The following is a 19,562-nucleotide window of genomic DNA, read 5'->3' on the forward strand; positions in this document are numbered from 1 at the left end:
GCTAAAAGAGTTTTGAGAATTATTTTGTCATTCATAATGTTCTAAAAGAAAGAAATGAGAGTAAACCTAGCAAACATGTTCCTTGGACTAGGATTTGACTGGCCCCTGGGTGGTGGACTACAAGCCAAGGTGGGGGTGGGCAGTGTGCAAATGCCAGGGAGCGATATCAGGTCACCTCACCAATTCTGTCCCACTACTGAGCTATTTCCCCTGCAGCAGGAAATGGAGCCACTCCACTGGATTGCAGCCAATTTACAGAATGTTCTGCCTTACTGCCAGTTTGTCAGTGGAGGAGCAGAACCTCTGTCACAAAGGAAAGCCACCATGTCCATGGAGGCAGCTTTCATAAAGAAGTGGATACTGGTGCCCTAATTTCAGGAGGCTCCAGAGCTCACGAAGGAGTCCAAAGCACCATTCTACCTCTCCCACCTCCCCTCCCAATCCCCAAACCCCCTCCACAAAGACGACAATGTTGCCACTGGAGGATTTACCATTTTGATTACTGTGGCCTGCCCTGTTTGGTCCGGGTACACCCACAACCCCCTAACCCTCGAATACAGGCACACTCTTGCTCTCCTTGCTGCCTCAGCAACATCTAGCTCTCTCAATAGCACAGCTAATAGCCCTCTGAATGGGCAACCTGCCGACTGTCTTTAATTCAATGGCAGGCCTAATAGCTTCTTAATTGACTGCTACTGAGAAGGTGAAATTAAGGTCTCACTGCTATCATACACCCTGGACCCACATTTGGATTAACCTTGTGCCAGGAAGATTCCAGTTGAGTGTGTGGTTCTGGAAAAGCACAGCAGGTCAGGCAACATCCAAGGAGGCTCCTGCTCCTCGGATGCTGCCTGACCTGCTGCGCTTTTCCAGCACCCCACACTCAATTCTGATGTCCAGCATCTGCAGTCCTCACATTCTCCCAGAAAAATTCCAGTCCGGTTAAGCTGCATAAAGGTTCACTTCTGATCTCCAGATGTCCGCGTATTGGGTCAAGAAGAATTTAACCAAGGCTCTTCAGGCAGCACCTTTCAAATCCCAACCACATCTAGAAGGTCAAGTGGAGCAGATACACAGGAACACTATTATCTGCCATTCTTTGAGTTCCTCTCCAAGCCACTCAGTGTCGCGACTTGGAAATATATTGCCGTTTCTTCAGTGTTGCTGAGTCAAACTGCTGGAACTCACTCCCTAACGACATTGTGTGTCTACCTACAACAGATGGACAGCAGCAGTTCAAGAAAGAAGTCATCACTTCTCAAGGGCAACTAGGGATGGGCAATAAATGCTGGCCAGCCAGTAATCGGTACACCTTGTGGGTGAATGTAAAAACAAATTTTATTAACAACCTTCAATACCTGCATTCAGGCTTGTGAACAGAAGGAGAGCTATGAGAACTGAAATACAATCAAAAGAGAGCAGCAAGGGTTATCTCACAGAGGATGAACTATGAGAAACTAATATATAAGCTTTAACTTTCCTTTCTCACTTTAAAAGGAAACCCTTTTAGTGCTAAAGAAATTTGTAAAGGTCTACAATATATAAAGCAATGCAGGAAATAGAATGGAAAGAAAAAGATGGAGTTCACAGACTCAGAGTAATGGAGGGCAAATGCTGAGAAGATGCAAGGAAGCCCAACATCTGAACTCGGTTACTGAGAAACGTAGAGTTGAATTTCACAAGGAAGATGTTCTGCTTGCCACTTATCTCCCCCCCTCCCCCCGCCCCCCCCCCATTCAGAAGTCTGTCAATAGCCTGACCTATACAGTGCCCAACCTGTGACAATGATACACTGCAGAGTAAATAAGCAGAGATTGGGAACTCTGCCCCTTTATGGCTGCCCTCCATCGCTGCCAGCCAATCTAATTGGCTGATAGCTCCAAGAGGATTGGAACTCAGTGATGGACACTGCTAGTTCTGCAAGCAGACACACCGAGAACTCTAATGAACCAAAGAGGGTGATCATGGGATTCTCGGGCAGGGAGGGATCAAGGCATCTTTGGGAGAATAGTGAAGGATTTGATGTTATTGGAGAGTAATCAGGAAGGAGCAAAGGCAATGTAACATCTTAGAGGAGTGTGAGGTTCAATGTTCACAGAGCACCCACCAAATGATGTTATCCCCAAAGTCACTTTAAAAACCAGCTTTTTCACCCTCGCCTGTCTGTCCACACCATCCATTTTATGATGTGGGCAGCACAATCTTTAGGTCAATTCCCTTAGTAACAAGTTCATAGAGTCATAGAGATGTACAGCACAGAAACTGACCCTTCGGTCCAACCCATCCATGCCGACCAGATATCCCAATCCAATCTAGTCCCGTCTGCCTGCACCCGGCCCATATCCCTCCAAATCTTTCCTATTCATATCCCCATCCAGATGCCTTTTAAGTGTCCACCACTTCCTCTGGCAGCTCACCCCATTTATGTACCACCATATACATGAAAAAGTTACCCCTTAGGTTTCTTTTATATCTTTCCACTCTCACCCTAAACCTATGCCCTCTAGTTCTGGACTCCCCCACCCCATGCCCCTCACAATTTTGTAAACCTCTATAAGGTCACCCCTCAACCTCTGATGCTCCAGAGAAAACAGCCCCAGCCTCTTCAGCCTCTCCCTATAGCTCAAATCCTCCAACCCTGGCAACATCCTTGTAAATCTTTTCTGAACTCTTTCAAGTTTCACAACATCTTTCCGATAGGAAGGAGACCAGAATTACGTGCAATATTCTGACAGTGGTCTAACCAATGTCCTGCCACATCATGACCTCCCAACTCCTGTACTCAATACTCTGAGCGATAAAGGTCTGACCAATCAATTGCCCATTGGGTTTTTCTTTCAAAATGATGGGTGAGAGAGGCTCCTACCTACTGTATTATGGCTACCAGCTCAGCATGGGCAGCAAGTCGACTGGTGAGTCACCAGTCACATTTTACATTATCCCTTCGAATACACACCCACCAGAGGACCATAAATCAAACACATAGCTCAGACAAAGGCACAAACATATTAGAATCAACAGGATGCAGTATAGGGATGATAATAAGATTGAAAGCAAATGGTTGAGAGGAAATTTATCCAAAACCATCTTATGATCTTTAATGTTAAACTACTTGCTGAACATTTTGAGTTATTCCCTGAAATACACAAAATACTAACAGAGAAAACAGTTTCTGAAGTGTATTTATATATTAAGAATGATTTTATTTTTTTTCTTCAAATGGAGTCATACAGAACAGAAACAGACCTTTCAGTCTTACCAGCCCAACCCAAACTAAACTAGTTCCACCTGCCTGCATTTGGCCCATACCCTTCCAAACATTTCTTATTCATGTACTTATCCAAATCTCTTTTAAACATTGTAACTGTACTCGCATCTACCACTTCCTCCAGAAGTCCATTTCACACACAAACCAGTCTGTGTAAAAAAAAAGTTGCCCTTTTTTTTAATATTTCTCCTCTCACCTTAAAAACATACCCCCTAGGGAAAAGACACCTGATGACTGGAGTAAATGATCTGAGATGACAAAACATGCTGTGATGGAATTTGTAAAGTTGTCAGTCCAGATCTTCCTTGCGTCAATGTGACTGTCCAAATGAACTCCTGTGGACAAGTTTAAATATTTTCAGAGTTTATATATTAGGTAATTTTCTGGAGGAACTGGATAGCTATGACAGTTTAAAGATTCATACAGTTTCAGCAACTGGCGATTTATCTCCAGCATCTGCAGACCTCATTTTTTACCCGGCTTCAATTATTACCAAATTTTAGGAATAAGGAAATAATGACCACAAGTTTTACAATCCATTACACATGCTTAAAATCACCACCATGTTTCCTGTTACCCAGTATTGCTGGACTGCTTGCTGACTGCTGGATTGGGCATTGCTCAACATTAACGAGGTGATGATGATGATGGAAGGTGAAATAACTGATGCCATTCTGTTTTTATTGCTTCATTTAAAATGATATTTTTGCCTTAAACGCCAAGAGTGAAGAGCAACACCATTAAGAGATTGGGATAAATGTCAAGGATCTCGTGAAGCAGACTGTAAGGGGTATGTAGCAGGTCAGAATCTCCATGGAACAGAGAATGAATCAGTCCAGGATCATGGTGTAGCAGACTGGAAAAAGGATGCAGCAAGTTGGGATCTTGGTGGAGCAGATCATGAGGATTTTGAAATAGAATGGGAGCTATGAGTAGCAAGATTAGAGTGGTGCTGGAAAAGCACAGCAGGTCAGGCAGCATCCAAGGAGCAGGAAAAATCGACGTTTCAGGCAAAAGCCCTTCATCAGGAATGCTCCTTGGATGCTGCCTGACCTGCTGTGCTTTTCCAGCACCACTCTAATCTTGACTCTAATCTCCAGCATCTGCAGTACCCACTTCTGCTATATATAGCAAGGTAGGGTGTGAAGCAGACTGGAATTACAAGTGTGAGGCAGAATGGGGTCACTCTAAAGCAGATTAAGTTCACTAAAACAAGGAAGAAAAAGAAAATCAAAAAGTGACATCACGGGAAGACCTTGTGTTGACTGATGGGTAGGTATTGCAGCTTTGTTCACCTTTCTCCATGATTTGGAGTTGCCGGTGTTGGACTAGGGTGTACAAAGTTAAAAATCACACAACACCAGGTTATAGTCCAACAGTTTTATTTGGACATACTTGCTTTCAGAGTGCTGCTCCTTCATCAGGTAGTTGTGGAGCAGGATCATAAGACACAGAATTTATAGCAAGATTAGAGCATCATGCAACTGAAAGTTCTGGGATTTACATATTAATGAATCAAAACCTGCAACCCATTCGAAAAGATGAAAGACTGAATAGCAATCCTGGTTTGTTCAATATATCATTTCAGTTGCATGACATTGTAACCTTTTGCTATAAAGTCTATGTCTTATGATCCTGCTCCACAGCTACCTGATGAAGGAGCAGTGCTCTGGAGGCTAGTACTTCCAAATAAACCTGTTGGACTACAATCTTGGGTTGTGGGATTTTTAACTTTGTTCACCTTTCTCCAGTTAACTTAAATGCAGCCAAAAGCACTGGTGAATTGCCCTACAAGACAATTAGTCCCAGCTCTTTTTAGGTTTAACCTGTTTAGTCTGTAGAAGACTTGTATCCTCTGGTGATGTCAATGCCCCATGATTATAAACCTTTCTTTGCACCATCTTCCCAGTCATGCATTTAAATATTTATTTCTAGGCACATGTTATTGGGAATAATCTGCAGATTATTATTTTAGAGATCTTGTTTGCCAATTTCCTCCTAACTCCCTAAGTTCTGACTGTGACACTACTTGCCACTTTTTTACCTGTGTTTTTGATGTTAATGTGAACCATGCCTACTGGCTGTTCATTCTCCCCTCTGAAGCCATTCACTGAAACCCCTCATCCTAGAACCAGGATAATAACATGCCATCCTGGATTCAGGTCTGCAATCAGAGGAATGTCTGCCTTCTCTCTACTGAGTCTTTTATCCAGATGCTTCGGAATTGACCGACAGGTTTAGACAATACATTTCAATCGGCTCAGACTTGGAGGGCCGAAGAGCCTGTTCCTGGGCTGTAAATTTTCTTTGTTATCATTATTGCTCTTCCAATCTTTCATTGCGGGGGGTGACTCCCGGACCGGAGGCCATCACAAGGAGAAGCCCTTAGCAGCCTGGAGGTGAGGCATCTTGGTTTGAAGCCCATTGCGGTCTGGAGGCTTGGCCCGGTGCGGTCTGGAGGCTTGGCCCGGTGCGGTCTGGACACTTGGCCCGGTGCGGTCTGGAGACTAGGTGCCAGCACGAACTGGGGAGGAAGGACTGTAAATTGAGTAGTGTCCTTTTCATTTTTTCTTTTTATTCTTATGTTGGATTTTTCTTTTCTATTTTATACCACATACTTAAGTATTTGTACCTCGGCATCTTGTACCTAAGATGGCACCGTAAGTGGTGACATTGCAAACTTTTCACTGCACTCATTCACTTGACAATAAAACAAATTCAATTCAAAACTTCATGTGCCCCTGTAACAACTAAGCTAGAAATGGTGCCATAGACTTAGCTCAAGATGTATCCCTGAGAGGGACCATCACTTATATTGTATTCGGACTGAATGTTGGTTGGAGAATGAGATGCACTGAGTGGACCTCTGCACTTATTTTTTTCTTCTTGACTGCCTGGTAATCACCCAATCCCTCTTTCTCAGCAAATTCTTTGGCTGTGAGGTGACCACACGCTACACTGCTCAAGCTAAAAGCCCAGAGCTCAAGCTGCTACAGTTGACAATAAACTCCTGCACACATGATCCAGGATAGAGGAAAAGACCTTAAGTTCCCACATGAAAGAAAGAGGCTTTTAAGGAATCATGGCTTCCCTGCCATTCCTCTATTAGACAATAATAGTTACTACTTAAGTCAAGACTCAACAAACTCAACATGTGGCTGCAAGGATGGTGTAGGAGGGAGGGCTTCAGGTATTTGGACAATTGGACTGCATTCTGGGGAAGGTAGTACCTGTACAAGCAGGACGGGTTGCACCTGAACCAGAAGGGCACCAATATCCTGGGAGGTAGGTTTGCTAGCACTCTTCGGGGGGGGGGGGGTTTAACCTAATTTGGCAGGGGGATGGGATCCGGACTTGTACTCCAGCAAGTAGGTTAGCTGTTTTTCAGGATGTCCAGAGGCTGTGGAGAAGGTAGCACTGACAGGGAATACTTGCGGATACAGAGATGGGCTCAAGTGCGTATATTTCAATGCAAGGAGTATCAGAAATAAGGTGGATCGGTATTTGGGACTACGATGTTGTGGCCATCACGGAAACGTGGACAGAAGAAGGACAGGAATGGTTGTTGGAGGTTCCTGGTTATAGATGTTTCAGCAGGATTGAGGGGGGGTGGCGTTGCTAATTAGAAATGGTATAACGGCTGCAGAAAGGCAGTTCGAGGGGGATCTGCCTTTGGAGGTAGTATGGGCTGAAGTCAGAAATGGGAAAGGAGCAGTCACTTTGTTGGGTGTTTACTAAAGGCCCCCCAGTAGCAGCAGAGATGTGAAGAAACAGATTGGGAAACAGATTTTGGAAAGGTGCAGAAGCCACAGGGTAGTAGTCATGGGCGATTTCAACTTCCCAAATATTGACTGGAAGCTCTTTAGATCAAGTAGATTGGACGGGGCGGTGTTTGTGCAGTGTGTCCAGGAAGCTTTTCTAACTCAGTATGTAGATTGTCCGACCAGAGGAGAGGCCATATTGGATTTGGTACTTGGTAACGAACCGGGACAAGTGATGGGCTTGTTAGTGGGTGAGTATTTTGGTGATGGTGACCACAATTCTGTGACTTTCACCTTGGTTATGGAGAGAGATAGGTGTGTGCAACAGGGCAGGTTTTACAATTGGGGGAAGGGTAAATACGATGCTGCAAGACAGGATCTGAGGAGCATAAATTGGGAGCATAGGCTGTCAGGGAAGGATGTCATTGAAATGTGAAACCTTTTCAAGGAGCAGATACGACGTGTCCTTGATATGTATGTACCTGTCAGGCAGGAAAGAAATGGTCATGTGAAGGAACCTTGGTTGACAAGGGAGGTTGAATGTCTTGTAAGGAGGAAGAAGGAGGCTTACATAAGGTTGAGGAAACAATGTTCAGACAGAGCGTTGGAGGGATACAGGATAGCCAGGAGGGAGCTGAAGAAAGGGATTAGGAGAGCTAAGGGAGGGCATGAAAAATCTTCGGCGGGTAGGATCAAGGATAACCCCAAGGCCTTTTATGCGTATGTGAGAAACATGAGAATGACGAGAACGAGGGTAGGTCCGATCAAGGACAGTAGTGGGAGACTGTGTATTAAATTGGAAGAGATAGGAGAGGTCTTGAATTAATTTTCTTCAGTATTTACAAATGAAAGTAACCGTATTGTTGAAGAGGAGAGTATGAAACGGACGAGTAAGCTAGAGGAGATACTTGTTAGGAAGGAAGATGTGTTGGGCATTTTGAAAAACCTGAGGATAGACAAGTCCCCCAAGCCTGACGGGATATATCCTAGGATTATATGGGAAGCAAGAGAGGAAATTGCAGAACCGTTGGCAATGATCTTTTCGTCTTCACTGTCAATGGGGGTGGTGCCAGGGAAGACTGGCGAATGTTGTGCCCCGTTCAAAAAAGGAGATAGGGATAACCCCGGAAATTACAGGCCAGTTAGTCTTACTTCGGCGGTAGGCAAAGTAATGGAAAGGGTACTGAGGGATAGGATTTATGAGTATCTGGAAAGACACTGCCAGCACGGATTTGTAAGGGGTAGGTCTTGCCTTACAAGTCTTACTGAATTCTTTGAGGAGGTGGATGAGGGTAGAGCAGTGGATGTAGTGTACTTGGATTTTAGTAAGGCATTTGATAAGTTCCCCATGGTAGGCTTATGCGGAAAGTCAGGAAGCATGGGATAGTGGGAAGTTTGGCCAGTTGGATAGAGAACTGGCTAACCGGTTGAAGTCAGAGAGTGGTGGTAGATGGTAAATATTCAGCCTGGAGCCCAGTTACAAGTGGTGTTCTGCAGGGATCAGTTCTGGGTCCTCTCCTGTTTGTAATTTTTATTAAAGACTTGGAAGAGGGAGTCAAAGGGTGGGTCAGTAAATTTGCAGACGATACGAAGATTGGTGGAGTTGTGGATAGTGAGGAGGGCTGTTGCTGGCTGCAAAGGGACTTAGATATGATGCAGAGCTGGGCTGAGGAGTGGCAGATGGAATTCAACTTTGTCAAGTGTGAGGTTGTCCATTTTGGAAGGACAAATAAGAATGCGGAATACAGGGTTAATGGTAGGGTTCTTAGTAAGGTGGAGGAGTAGAGGGATCTTGGGGTCTATGTTCATAGATCTTTGAAAGTTGTCACTCAGGTGGATAGAACTTGTAAGAAGGCCTATGGTGTATTAGCGTTCATTAGCAGAAGGATTGAATTCAAGAGTCGTGAGGTGATATTGCAGCTGTACAGGACCTTGGTAAGGCCACATTTGGAGTAGTGTGTGCAGTTCTGGTTGCCTCATTTTAGGAAAGATGTGGAAGCTTTAGAGAGGGTGCAGAAGAGATTTACCAGGATGCTGCCTGGAATGGAGAATAGGTCGTACGAGGATAGGTTGAGAGTGCTAGGCCTTTTCTCATTGGAATGGCGAAGGATGAGGGGTGACTTGATAGAGGTTTATAAGATGATCAGGGGAATAGATAGAGTAGACAGTCAGAGACTTTTCCCCCTGGTACAACAAGGGGACATAAATTTAAGGTGAAGGGTGGAAGGTATAGGGGGGATGTCAGGGGTAGGTTCTTTACCCAGAGAGTGGTGGGGGCATGGATTGCGCTGCCTGTGGAAGTGGCAAAGTCAGAATCATTGGTGACCTTTAAGCAGCAATTGGATAGGTACATGGATAGGTGCTTAAGCTAGGACAAATGTTCGACACAACATCGTGGGCCGAAGGGCCTGTTCTGTGCTGTGTTGTTCTATGTTCTATGTTCAGTCCAGGGAGATTAATTGTCCTGTCATCTGCTGCACCAGTTTTTGGTAGATGTCATGGGTTTGGAAGGAGCCTTGGTGCATTGCTGCAGTGTATGCTGTAGATGTTAGATACTGCTAGCATTGTAAATTGTTGGTGAAGGGACTGAATGCTGAACATTGCAGATGAGGTGGCAATCAAGTAGGTACTTTGCCCTGGAAGGTATCAAGTATTGAGTTTCATTAGAGCTGCATTCGTCCAGGCAAAAGGGGAGTATTCCATCACACAACTGACTTTTGCCTTGTAGACTTTTGCCCTATACCTTCCACCCTTCACCTTAAATTTATGTCCCCTTGTTGTACCAGGGGGAAAAGTCTCTGACTGTCTACTCTATCTATTCCCCTGATCATCTTATAAACCTCTATCAAGCCTTGTGAACAGGCTTTGGCGAGACATGAGTTGCTGCAGTGCATTATGTAGTAGAAGACACTGCTTCCCATGCATATCAATGAAATGGGAGTGAATGAAACTTACAGACGGGTTGTCAATTAAGTGAACTGCTTTTTCCTTGATGGTGTCAAGCCTCTTATGTGGTGTTGGTACTGCGATCATCCAGAGAAGTGAGGCAGAATTCCATTGCACTCCTGAAATGTGCCTTTGAGTAGCTGACAGGCTTTTGAAAAGCCAAAGGGGAGTTCATTCCACAGAGTCTCCAGCCTACGAACTGTCTTTGTATTCACAATAATTATATAATTTGTTCAGTCCCAGTTCCGTTTCTATTCAATTATAACCTTCAGAATTGTATGTTATAACCTTTAACAATCGTAATGTCGATGAATGTCACAGGGAAACTGTTTGACTCCATCTTGTTGGAGATGATCATTACCTGGCAATGCTGGCATGAATGTTTCTTGACATTTACCAGCCCAATCCCGAATATTGGTAATAAAAACAGAAAGTGCTGGAGAAACTCAGCAGCTTTGGCAATATCTGTAGAGAGAGAAAGTATTAACTTTTCAGGTTCAATGACTCTTTATCAGAACACTGTCCAGTTCTTGGTGCTGCAGGCTTGGAAAGCTCTTCACTGTCTGAGGAGTTGTGAATGGTGCTGAATGCTTTGCAATCAGCAAACATTAAGATGAAGAGAAGGTAATTGATAAAACATTTGAAGTAGGTTGGGCTCAGGACACAACCCTGAATAACTCACACAGCAATGTTCTGAGGATGAGATGATTGACCTCTAATAAGTACAGCCATCTTCCTTTGTACTAAATATTTGTCTGAACAGTGGGGTGATTTCCCTGTCTCACATTGACTTCAACTTTGCTAGGATTTCTTCATGCTGCTCTTCATCAATTGCTGCCTGTCACTATCACCTTCCCTTTGCAATTCTCTGCAGACTGAAGTCCTCAGCTGAAACCTCCAGAGCAGAACTCATATGCACTCACGCAAGCTGGCATCTGTGTTATTCTTGTTTTATTCTGTGACTGTGGTGCCCTTCTCCCCAGTGTCTCACCATATTGCAGATCTCTCTTCTCCAATACACTCTCTATGACATACACAGTGGCAGATTCTGGGTTGCAGACTGCAAGCATAGAGACAAGTGAACGAGTGACTTTGCTGTTGCGTTGGTCTCTTCCATTATCTGGACAGGTCAACCATAAATCTCAAAGGTAAAAGCCTTCCAAGGATAAAGTTGTGACGCGGTGAAGGGGAAATGTAAAAGGTACACCTTCACATCAGTTGGAGCTTGTAAAACAAAAAAATGGAATGAGAGAAGCATGATTAGGCATGAGGATGCCATTATCTTCAACGTATGCTGCTAGCCACAGCTTCAGCAATGGTGTTTCCAATAATGAATATCACTTTCTCCTGGATGGGAGCTAGGTCAGGACCTACATTTAGTTGCCTCTGCTTGTGCACTACCTTCTCCTGCAAAAGAGAGGGAAGTATTTTAGTGAGTACAATGTTACCTGTTTCAGTGATGGCATGCTTGAACAGCTGGTAATATGCATATGCTGTGAGATTTGGATGTGAGAATTGCAACAGTGCCAAATGTGTGAGAGTGAAGAGAAACATATGAATCTTATGTAAGTGTCAAGAATTGATTGAGATTTTAGGAGCTGAGCAATGAGAGTGTAGTGAATTGAGAGCATGGGGCTCATGCTGATATTGGAGGGAAATGGCATTTGAAGATGCACTCTTTTACCTTGACATATGATTATTAAAATTCTTGTAGGACCACTTCCAAATCCTTGGTGCTATATTCCTGGCATTCACCTCCGTGGCTCTTTTCTCATGCCTCCTTTTCTCTCCATCCCATCAATACAGGTCATCCATCCTCCACCAAGACCTCCAACGCACCATCAGAAAATCTCGGCACATGCTTTCATCTATAGTCAGCCACTGACCTTATTAGCACAACATTATTCTGAATAATCTCAGCACCTTCAGCAACCAGACAGCCCCTTAAAATGTACAGTCTAGCTTTAAGGACTGCTGGCACATAAGAGTATGAGGTCCTCTGCCGATGCACATAGCTGCTGAACAATGTAGCTGGTGCTGCACACAGAAATTGGGATTTATGAACAAACAGTACAAGCTTGCACGCTACCTCCGTTATTGCATTACACTAAACAGGCATGTGCTCATTGGACACTATGATCCCTGTATTCATTTTACAAGAGTTATCAGCGGCAATTGGGTAGGTACACGAATAGGTGCGTAAGCTAGGACAAATGTTCGGCACAACATCGTGGGCCGAAGGGCCTGTTCTGTGCTGTCTTGTTCTATTGCTTTCTTTCCATGTCTGCATTGTGGGAAAGGTTTACTTCTATTTGTCGTGTCAGGATAGATTTTATGCTGGATGGATCTTAGCATTTGCTGTGCCCAGGTTACTTGTCTTAATTTTCCTCTGGCCAAATCATTTCATTTTAGGGGAACCTGTTACGTTGGGGTGTAGTTAGGAGGGAGGGGGGGGGCGGTTGGAGATTTTAGAATTACTCTAGTCATTACTCGGACTATAAGCAATCTTAGAAAATGTATCAACCATGTTGATGGACAATACAACTTACCAGTTTGCCCAGATATTGAGTTAGTAAAGATATTGCACATTCCACGAAGGCTCACCACATTTTCTCATTTTTGACTACACTGTAGCATCCATGATATCAGCCAAATAACCATCTGATACATTATTTAAAATTGATTTTAATTAATTGGATGATGTGGATGGCCATACATCAGAAAACAATTCTGAGGAAGAGGTTGTGCCAACTGGAAATCATTAGTCTCATTTTAACTTACAAACTCAAATCTTACCAATCTCTCCCCAGTGAAACGGGTTGATGCCTCCTGTCGTACAATTGTAAATAAGGGTAGTTTTGGGCCTGTAAGAAAAAAAGGATAGTAACAGAGTCAAAGAAATGTGTATTAGGAGTGTAGGTAAAACTGGTAGAGTTTTTCATCTGGACATTGGATAATCAGACCAGTGGCTGATCACAGTGCTTAACAAGCAGGAAGGTTCATCACTGCTGGTCTGAGATCACAGTGAAATGTGATGGACTATTCAAATGATCCTGAGATGTACAGCAATGTAAATGTAAGCAAAAGAAGGGATAAACAAACAAAAAGTATCATTTCCATCTCCCCAATGCATCCCTTCTCATCTGTATACAATGCTGTCTTTTAAAAGTAGGGTTTGTTTTCCTATCCTAACTTCAAATGTATTTTCTACATTCAACTATATCTGGCATCTCTTCGTTCATCTTCTCTATATTCTTCTACCTTCATCATCAGATTAGTATATTTCAGTCTTGTCTCCCAAAGTATTATTTATGAATAAATTTGATACAAAATCTGATAGAAAGATTGTTGAATTGAATGTGGAGACCTACCATTTCTAACTAAAACTTAATAAAATTATTTGCAGAGGAAAGGTGATATCTAACTAACCTAGTTAATGTTTTGAGAAGGTTACTAGCAGGGTGTATTTACCAATGTTGTCTATCCATCTTCCAGAAAAAAGCATTTTCTGAGTATCTGCTTGAGAAAGTATTAGAAAAACAATAGTAAATAGAACTGGAGATAATCTCACAACCATTACAACATGGTTAGAAATTAGCAGACAGATAGGCTAAAGTTTTTGCCCTCTGATTAGTGAATGCAGTAATCCTGTCCTGTCGGAATTTTTATTGGGATCCTCAGCTTTTCACCATACCTCACCTCAAAAAGATTAGGGTAATTGGAATGATCAAGATTGAGATTAATAGATTTTTTTCAGGTAAAGTATCACAGGATTCAGAAAAAAGACAGGACAGTGGTGTTGACCTACAGATCAACTTTGATTTTAGGCTTTCAGGGATTGACTGGCCTAATTCTGTTCCTACAATCCTATTGCTTTTATGCTGCTTCCACAGTTCATTCCCAGTGCATGTGTTTACCAGTGTCACTGAATCCAAGTTCATCAGTCAACATAGTTTCCTTGGCCTTTGATTTCACTGGATGTGAACCACAGAAGCTTTCTCTTACTCACACTTTGCCATTTGCCTTCCATTTATTCATCCACCTTTCCTCCTCCTCTCCTTCCTCATGCACCCCCCAATCTTGGGTCTAATTATTCTCCTTCTCCATTAATCTCGCTTTCACCGAAAGACATACTTGAGTTTGAATCTCTAATTGCAACATCATGTCAGATCACTTAGTTGTGAATTAAAATGAATCTATTACAGAATGCTGTAGAGCAACAATGCTTGAAATGGTATAAAATGTTTTTAAAATTATTTTATTGTGGGATTTGGGAATTGTTAGCAGGGCCAGAATTTGTTGCCCATCCCTACTTTCCCTTGAACTGATTGGGTCTGGAGGCCATTTCAGGAGGCACATTGCTGTCTGTCTAGAGTCACATGTAGGCTAGACCAGGCAAGAATAGCAGGTTTCTCAATTGAATCAGCCGGGTTTTGAAGACAATGGTAACATGGTCACCATTAGGCTAGTACTTAATTCCAGACTTTTTAAAAATTGAATTCAAATTTCACCTTTACCATGGTCCGATTCAAATCCATGTGCTGACACAGCCTCTGGATTCCAGGTCCAGTGACATTACCACTAAACCACAGCATTTTTCTTTCACCTTACAGTTATGGAGATTGAAAAACCAACCAAACATTAGTGGGCACTATGTCTGCAACCACAAGGGTAACTGTGGCTCAACTGTACTTTATAATTTAAAACAGAAGGCAGCTGGAGAAGATTTATTATTTGTTACAAATTTATGTCAAAACATTTGCCTAACCCAAATAGCAGGGAAACCTTATGATATGTTTAAAAGAGGTAACCTCAGATAAGCAGCTCTTATTTCTACCTCCCTTTAATAAAGTGCATTAATTCAGTTTCTCCCAGAGAATGCTGAACTCCTGTCAAATATTGCATAGAACAAGGCAATAAAACCTGTCACCATTAAACCAGAAATTTTGTTCCAATTATAACAGTTGATGAATGACAAGATGATTTACATTGGCAAAATTCAAGAGGAAAAGGATAATTATAGCTACAAATCAGTGTTGTGAGTACTAGATACAGAGAGAAGCATATAGATCTCTCACCTGTGAACTGCTGTATACCAGCCAGCTGCAAGCGTGAGATTAACCACTACATCAACAGGGATCAAGTCAGCCACTGCATCATTAGTAGCTCTCATAGTGCGAAGAATCCCTTTGCCAGCCTGCAGGACAATGGAAACAACATATTTATAACATATGTAAAGAGTCAATTATAAACTAGCCTATAGTCAGTCCAGAAAATGTGTTGCTGGAAAGGCGCAGCAGGTCAGGAAGCATCCAAGGAGCAGGAAAATCAACGTTTCGGGCATAAGCCCTTCTTAAGGAATCATTCTTCATTTCTGAAGAAGGGCTCATGCCCGAAACATCGATTCTCCTGCTCCTTGGATGCTGCCTGACCTGCTGCGCCTTTCCAGCAACACATTTTCAGCTCTGATCTCCAGCATCTGCAGTCCTCACTTTCTCCTATAGACAGTCCTCCTCAGTACACTACAAAGTTTCATCACTCGCTGACATGGTATGATATTTGGTCTTCTTTGCCCCCTTATCTCTATCATTTTCTGACAAACCTCTCTTCACACTGCAAAATGCAAGACTAAGCGATAGAAATGTGGCATGATGATCTTTGATGTGGCTGGAGGAGCAGAGGGTGGGTGCAGAGTCTGATCTCTCTATGTGAACAATGAGGTTCTTTGGGCTCTGTTTCAAATTGAGGTGGAGTCAGCGTGACCGAACAATCAGAGGAAACAGAGATCGTGTTGTTGTCAGCATTGCTGTGGCTTTTACAGAAATGAGGGCCAGGAGTGTGTGGTGGGTGTGGTTCGAAGTTAGGGAGGGAATTCAGGAACTAGGCAAAGAGAATTGGTGGCCAAAGAGTTTCAGAGATTAGAGAGATCAGGGAGTGTTCCTTAAATGTGAGATTAAGAGGAACACTCTTTGTGCTCCTAGCTCAATATTCAAGTTAGCTACTGCAAATAAAACCCTGTTTTCCTGAGTTCAATTGTCTCTGATGTCAGTTGCCTCAAACCAATTTTGTAGTGGAGACCTGATGGTAATTTCACGGGCAAAGGACATAAAAATTGTTTTAGACATGTACCCTGCATTTCTTATCCTTTCCCAATGTAGTGAGTATTTTATGTCCAGCCAGGAAGCTCTGAACGTAACCCACCTGCTGCAGTGCCAGAGACCCGGGTTCAATTCCTGCCTCAGGCAACTGCTGTGTGGTGTTTGCACATTCTCCCAGTGTCTGTGTGGGTTTCCTCCGGGTGTTCTGGTTTCCTCCCACAGTCCAAAAATGTGCAGGTTAGGTGAATTGGCCATGCTAAATTGCCCATAGTGTTAGGTGAAGGGGTAAATGTAGGGGAGTGGGTTGTTCTTCAGACAGTCGGTGTGGACTAGTTGGGCCGAATGGCCTGTTTCCACACTGTAAGTAATCTAATCTACATGTAGCAGAATATGCAGCCCAGATAGAAGTGGGAGGGTGAAGATAAGTTTGGGGCCAATATTTGGCAGCGGAACAACTTATCTGATTTTTGCCACTTTTTTGACTGTTACACTAACCAACTTGGAGTAGGATAGCAGAGGAAATTCCAGGCTCATCTTTCTTAAAAAGACATGTAGAATAGTGAAAGAATTGAGCAAAGCATTTGAGAAGCTCGGAAAATTGGGTTTCATTTTTCTTCACTTCAACATTTTAACAAAATTTTATTTGTAGCATTACGTACGCATGGAATGTATTTACCAAGAACCCACAACCTAAACATTCCACTTAAGGTAGGGTACTTAACTAGAACGGAAGATATCTCGATGAGAAGAATGGGAGGACATCTCATTAACGTATACAAGCTATTAAATAGAATGACAAAGAAGACATAGAGTGGATTTTTCCCAAGAGTGAAAAGCCACAGTGTTAGGATAGCAGGTGCAGATTTAAAACAGATGAGGAGGAATTCCTTCTCTGAAAGAGTTGAGAATCTGTGGATCCCGTAAGAAGGGGATAAATAGATTTTTAATAAATAACAGGTTGAATGGATCTGGGGAGCAGGCACAAAAATGGATTTGAGGCGGAAATGAAATCAGTCATGATCATATTGAATGGTGGAACAGGCTTGAGGGACTGAATTGCCTGCTCCTGCTTCTAGTTCTTAAGGAACCATATAAATTACTGTACAGAGGAGCCCAGACAAATTATATTCAGTCTGCATGAATTTGTTAAATCAAGGTCAGGTCTAATTAACTTGATTTCTTTTGAAGAGATAATAATGTAGGCTGATGGTATCAAATTTTGTGCAGTCTCAGGTGGATTTCAGGAAGGACAAAGCCAGACATGGAAAACTGGTTCTAGCCATGGGTTTCAAGAAAAAAACAGAATGTTAGATCTAAAATCAACTTAGTAGCATGAAGCAAAGGGTAATGGTTGAAGGGAACTTTCACGACTGGAAGGTTGCTTCCAATTAGGTCCCACAGGGCTTAGTATTTGCTTTTCATAGTATGCACCAATTATTTAAACTTCACTGTAGGGAAAATTGTTAAAAGGTTTGCATGTTGGTCATGCTGTCGATAGTGAAGAAGAAAGGTGAAAATCACAGGAAGATATGAATGGTGTGGTCAAGCGAACAGAAAAATGACAAATGGAATTCAATCCAGCAAAACGTGAGGTAATCTTTATGAGAGAGCAGACCAGGTGAAGGAACAGACAAGACATGGTGAAAATGAAAGGACAGGTGAAGAGAACATCCAGAGCACTGCTTTGTTTCGTATTTAAATCTGAGAAGGACAGGAAACTTAGCCTTGCGATATATCACCTGTGAATTCAATAACTCGTAAGATTTATTTATTCATGTAAACACAACTAAAAAGATAATTTACGTACAGCAATGAAAAGCCCGCTTGGTCCATTGAAATTGTCAATCCAACCCTATTTAATAAAAAAAAGTGCACAGTTAGATTTTTCAAAATTCTATTGTCTACAATTGATTTTACAATGGTCAGCAAGGCGTTCTTTACAAAATGTTTTTATAGTATTTTCACAGTTTCCATAGTAAGGCATAAGTCAGCACGAGAAGCGAGAAATGATTTGAGAATTGATTTTCGTCCCACTATAGAACATTATCTATTTGAAAAAAATACAACAAATTAATTTTAGGATGAAATATAGAAGAAAGCTTACTAAAAGCTGAAAATATTTTATTTTCAAAGGATTATAAATGCAGGATAATTCATGAATGTGATTCAGAAACATTAAATATATGCTTATTTGTAAATCTTCTTCACTCTCAGCTTTCATCCATAAACGTTTCTAAAGGTGTAATGGTGACAGAACGAAATCATTTTTCCGTTGCAGTGAGAAGTAAACAAGCTTGACAGGAAAATTATCTAGCTTTGTGTATTGAATGACTTGTGGATATCAGCACAAATAGTTTTGGAAACCATTTTTAGTGAAAAGTGTATGATATATATATTAAGCTCATACAAAAGATTATATTACATCTACTTGATGATATAAGGCTGACTAATTCAAATAGAGAAACTCTAGGGTTAACTTTAAATAAGATGAATGTTAATCTATCTCTCAGAATATCTGGTCAAGAACTTACTTCAACAAGCTCAAATCTCTCTCCATTTAGAGAACAGTTCACTGCCAGTTTTATGTTCTTCATGTTACCAAAGGAACTCACTTTGATTTTACAAGGTGTAACCCCAAACTTTAACTAACATTCTCATGCCTAACTGTTGATATTTTTCTCTGTAAAGTGTTGCAAAAGACAAATAACTTTGTATACAGAAAATAACATTCTGTTTCTGTGCATTTTATTTAAATTTACATTGTTAGCTACAATATAGAAATTGTGATCAGGAAGAAGCAGAAACATGCGGAGAGCAAAGCTATAATTGTATAATATTTCAAACAACAATCATGTGCTGTATCAAGTACATAAACCATAGAATGACACAAGGTCTGTGGTCGGAAAGCATTGCTTCAGGTTTCAGAATGTTCATCTATTTCCGCTTCTCCACACAGGGTTTCTCTACAATGTGTGCCTTGTATGACCGATGATGCATCAGTCTATCAAATGCCATACATTTGACTATGAATGTCGTAGTGATTGTAACAAGTTGAAAATGTGTTGCTGGAAAAGCGCAGCAGGTCAGGCAGCATCCAAGGAACAGGAGAATCGACGTTTCGGGCATAAGCCCTTCCTCAGGAATGAGGAAAGTGTGTCCAGACACACTTTTCTCATTCCTGAGGAAGGGCTTATGCCCGGAACGTCGATTCTCCTGTTCCTTGGATGCTGCCTGACCTGCTGTGCTTTTCCAGCAACATATTTTCAGCTCTGATCTCCAGCATCTGCAGTCCTCACTTTCTCCTCGTGATTGCAACAAGGTCAGCCAGGTTGATCTCACAGAATATGAATTCCCTATTTGGACTATTAATATGGTCCCATTAAGAGCCTTGGCTGACAGATAAGTGCCAGGCATCCTGCCTCTCAAACAGCTGGGTCTGAGGGACCTGGGTCAGTGTCAAGGACTTTCTACATGTAAATAAAGGATGAT

The 19,562-nt window shown here is 42.2% G+C and overlaps 1 protein-coding gene across 1 annotated transcript in view; it reads right to left on the reverse strand.

Moving 5' to 3' along the window:
- The window catches only part of si:dkey-97m3.1 (fatty acyl-CoA reductase 1), a 198,510-nt gene that overhangs the window by 14,294 nt on the left and 164,654 nt on the right, over positions 1 to 19,562 (reverse strand). Inside the window, exons 6-8 of the mRNA XM_060839365.1 lie at positions 17,881 to 17,925; positions 15,054 to 15,172; positions 12,772 to 12,839 (exon numbers count right to left, since the gene is read on the reverse strand). Coding sequence (XP_060695348.1) covers positions 12,772 to 12,839; positions 15,054 to 15,172; positions 17,881 to 17,925 — 232 coding nt within the window. The remainder of the gene's footprint in view (positions 1 to 12,771; positions 12,840 to 15,053; positions 15,173 to 17,880; positions 17,926 to 19,562) is intronic.

The sequence above is a fragment of the Hemiscyllium ocellatum genome, chromosome 19 (assembly GCF_020745735.1).
Source record: "Hemiscyllium ocellatum isolate sHemOce1 chromosome 19, sHemOce1.pat.X.cur, whole genome shotgun sequence".
Lineage (NCBI taxonomy): Eukaryota > Metazoa > Chordata > Chondrichthyes > Orectolobiformes > Hemiscylliidae > Hemiscyllium > Hemiscyllium ocellatum.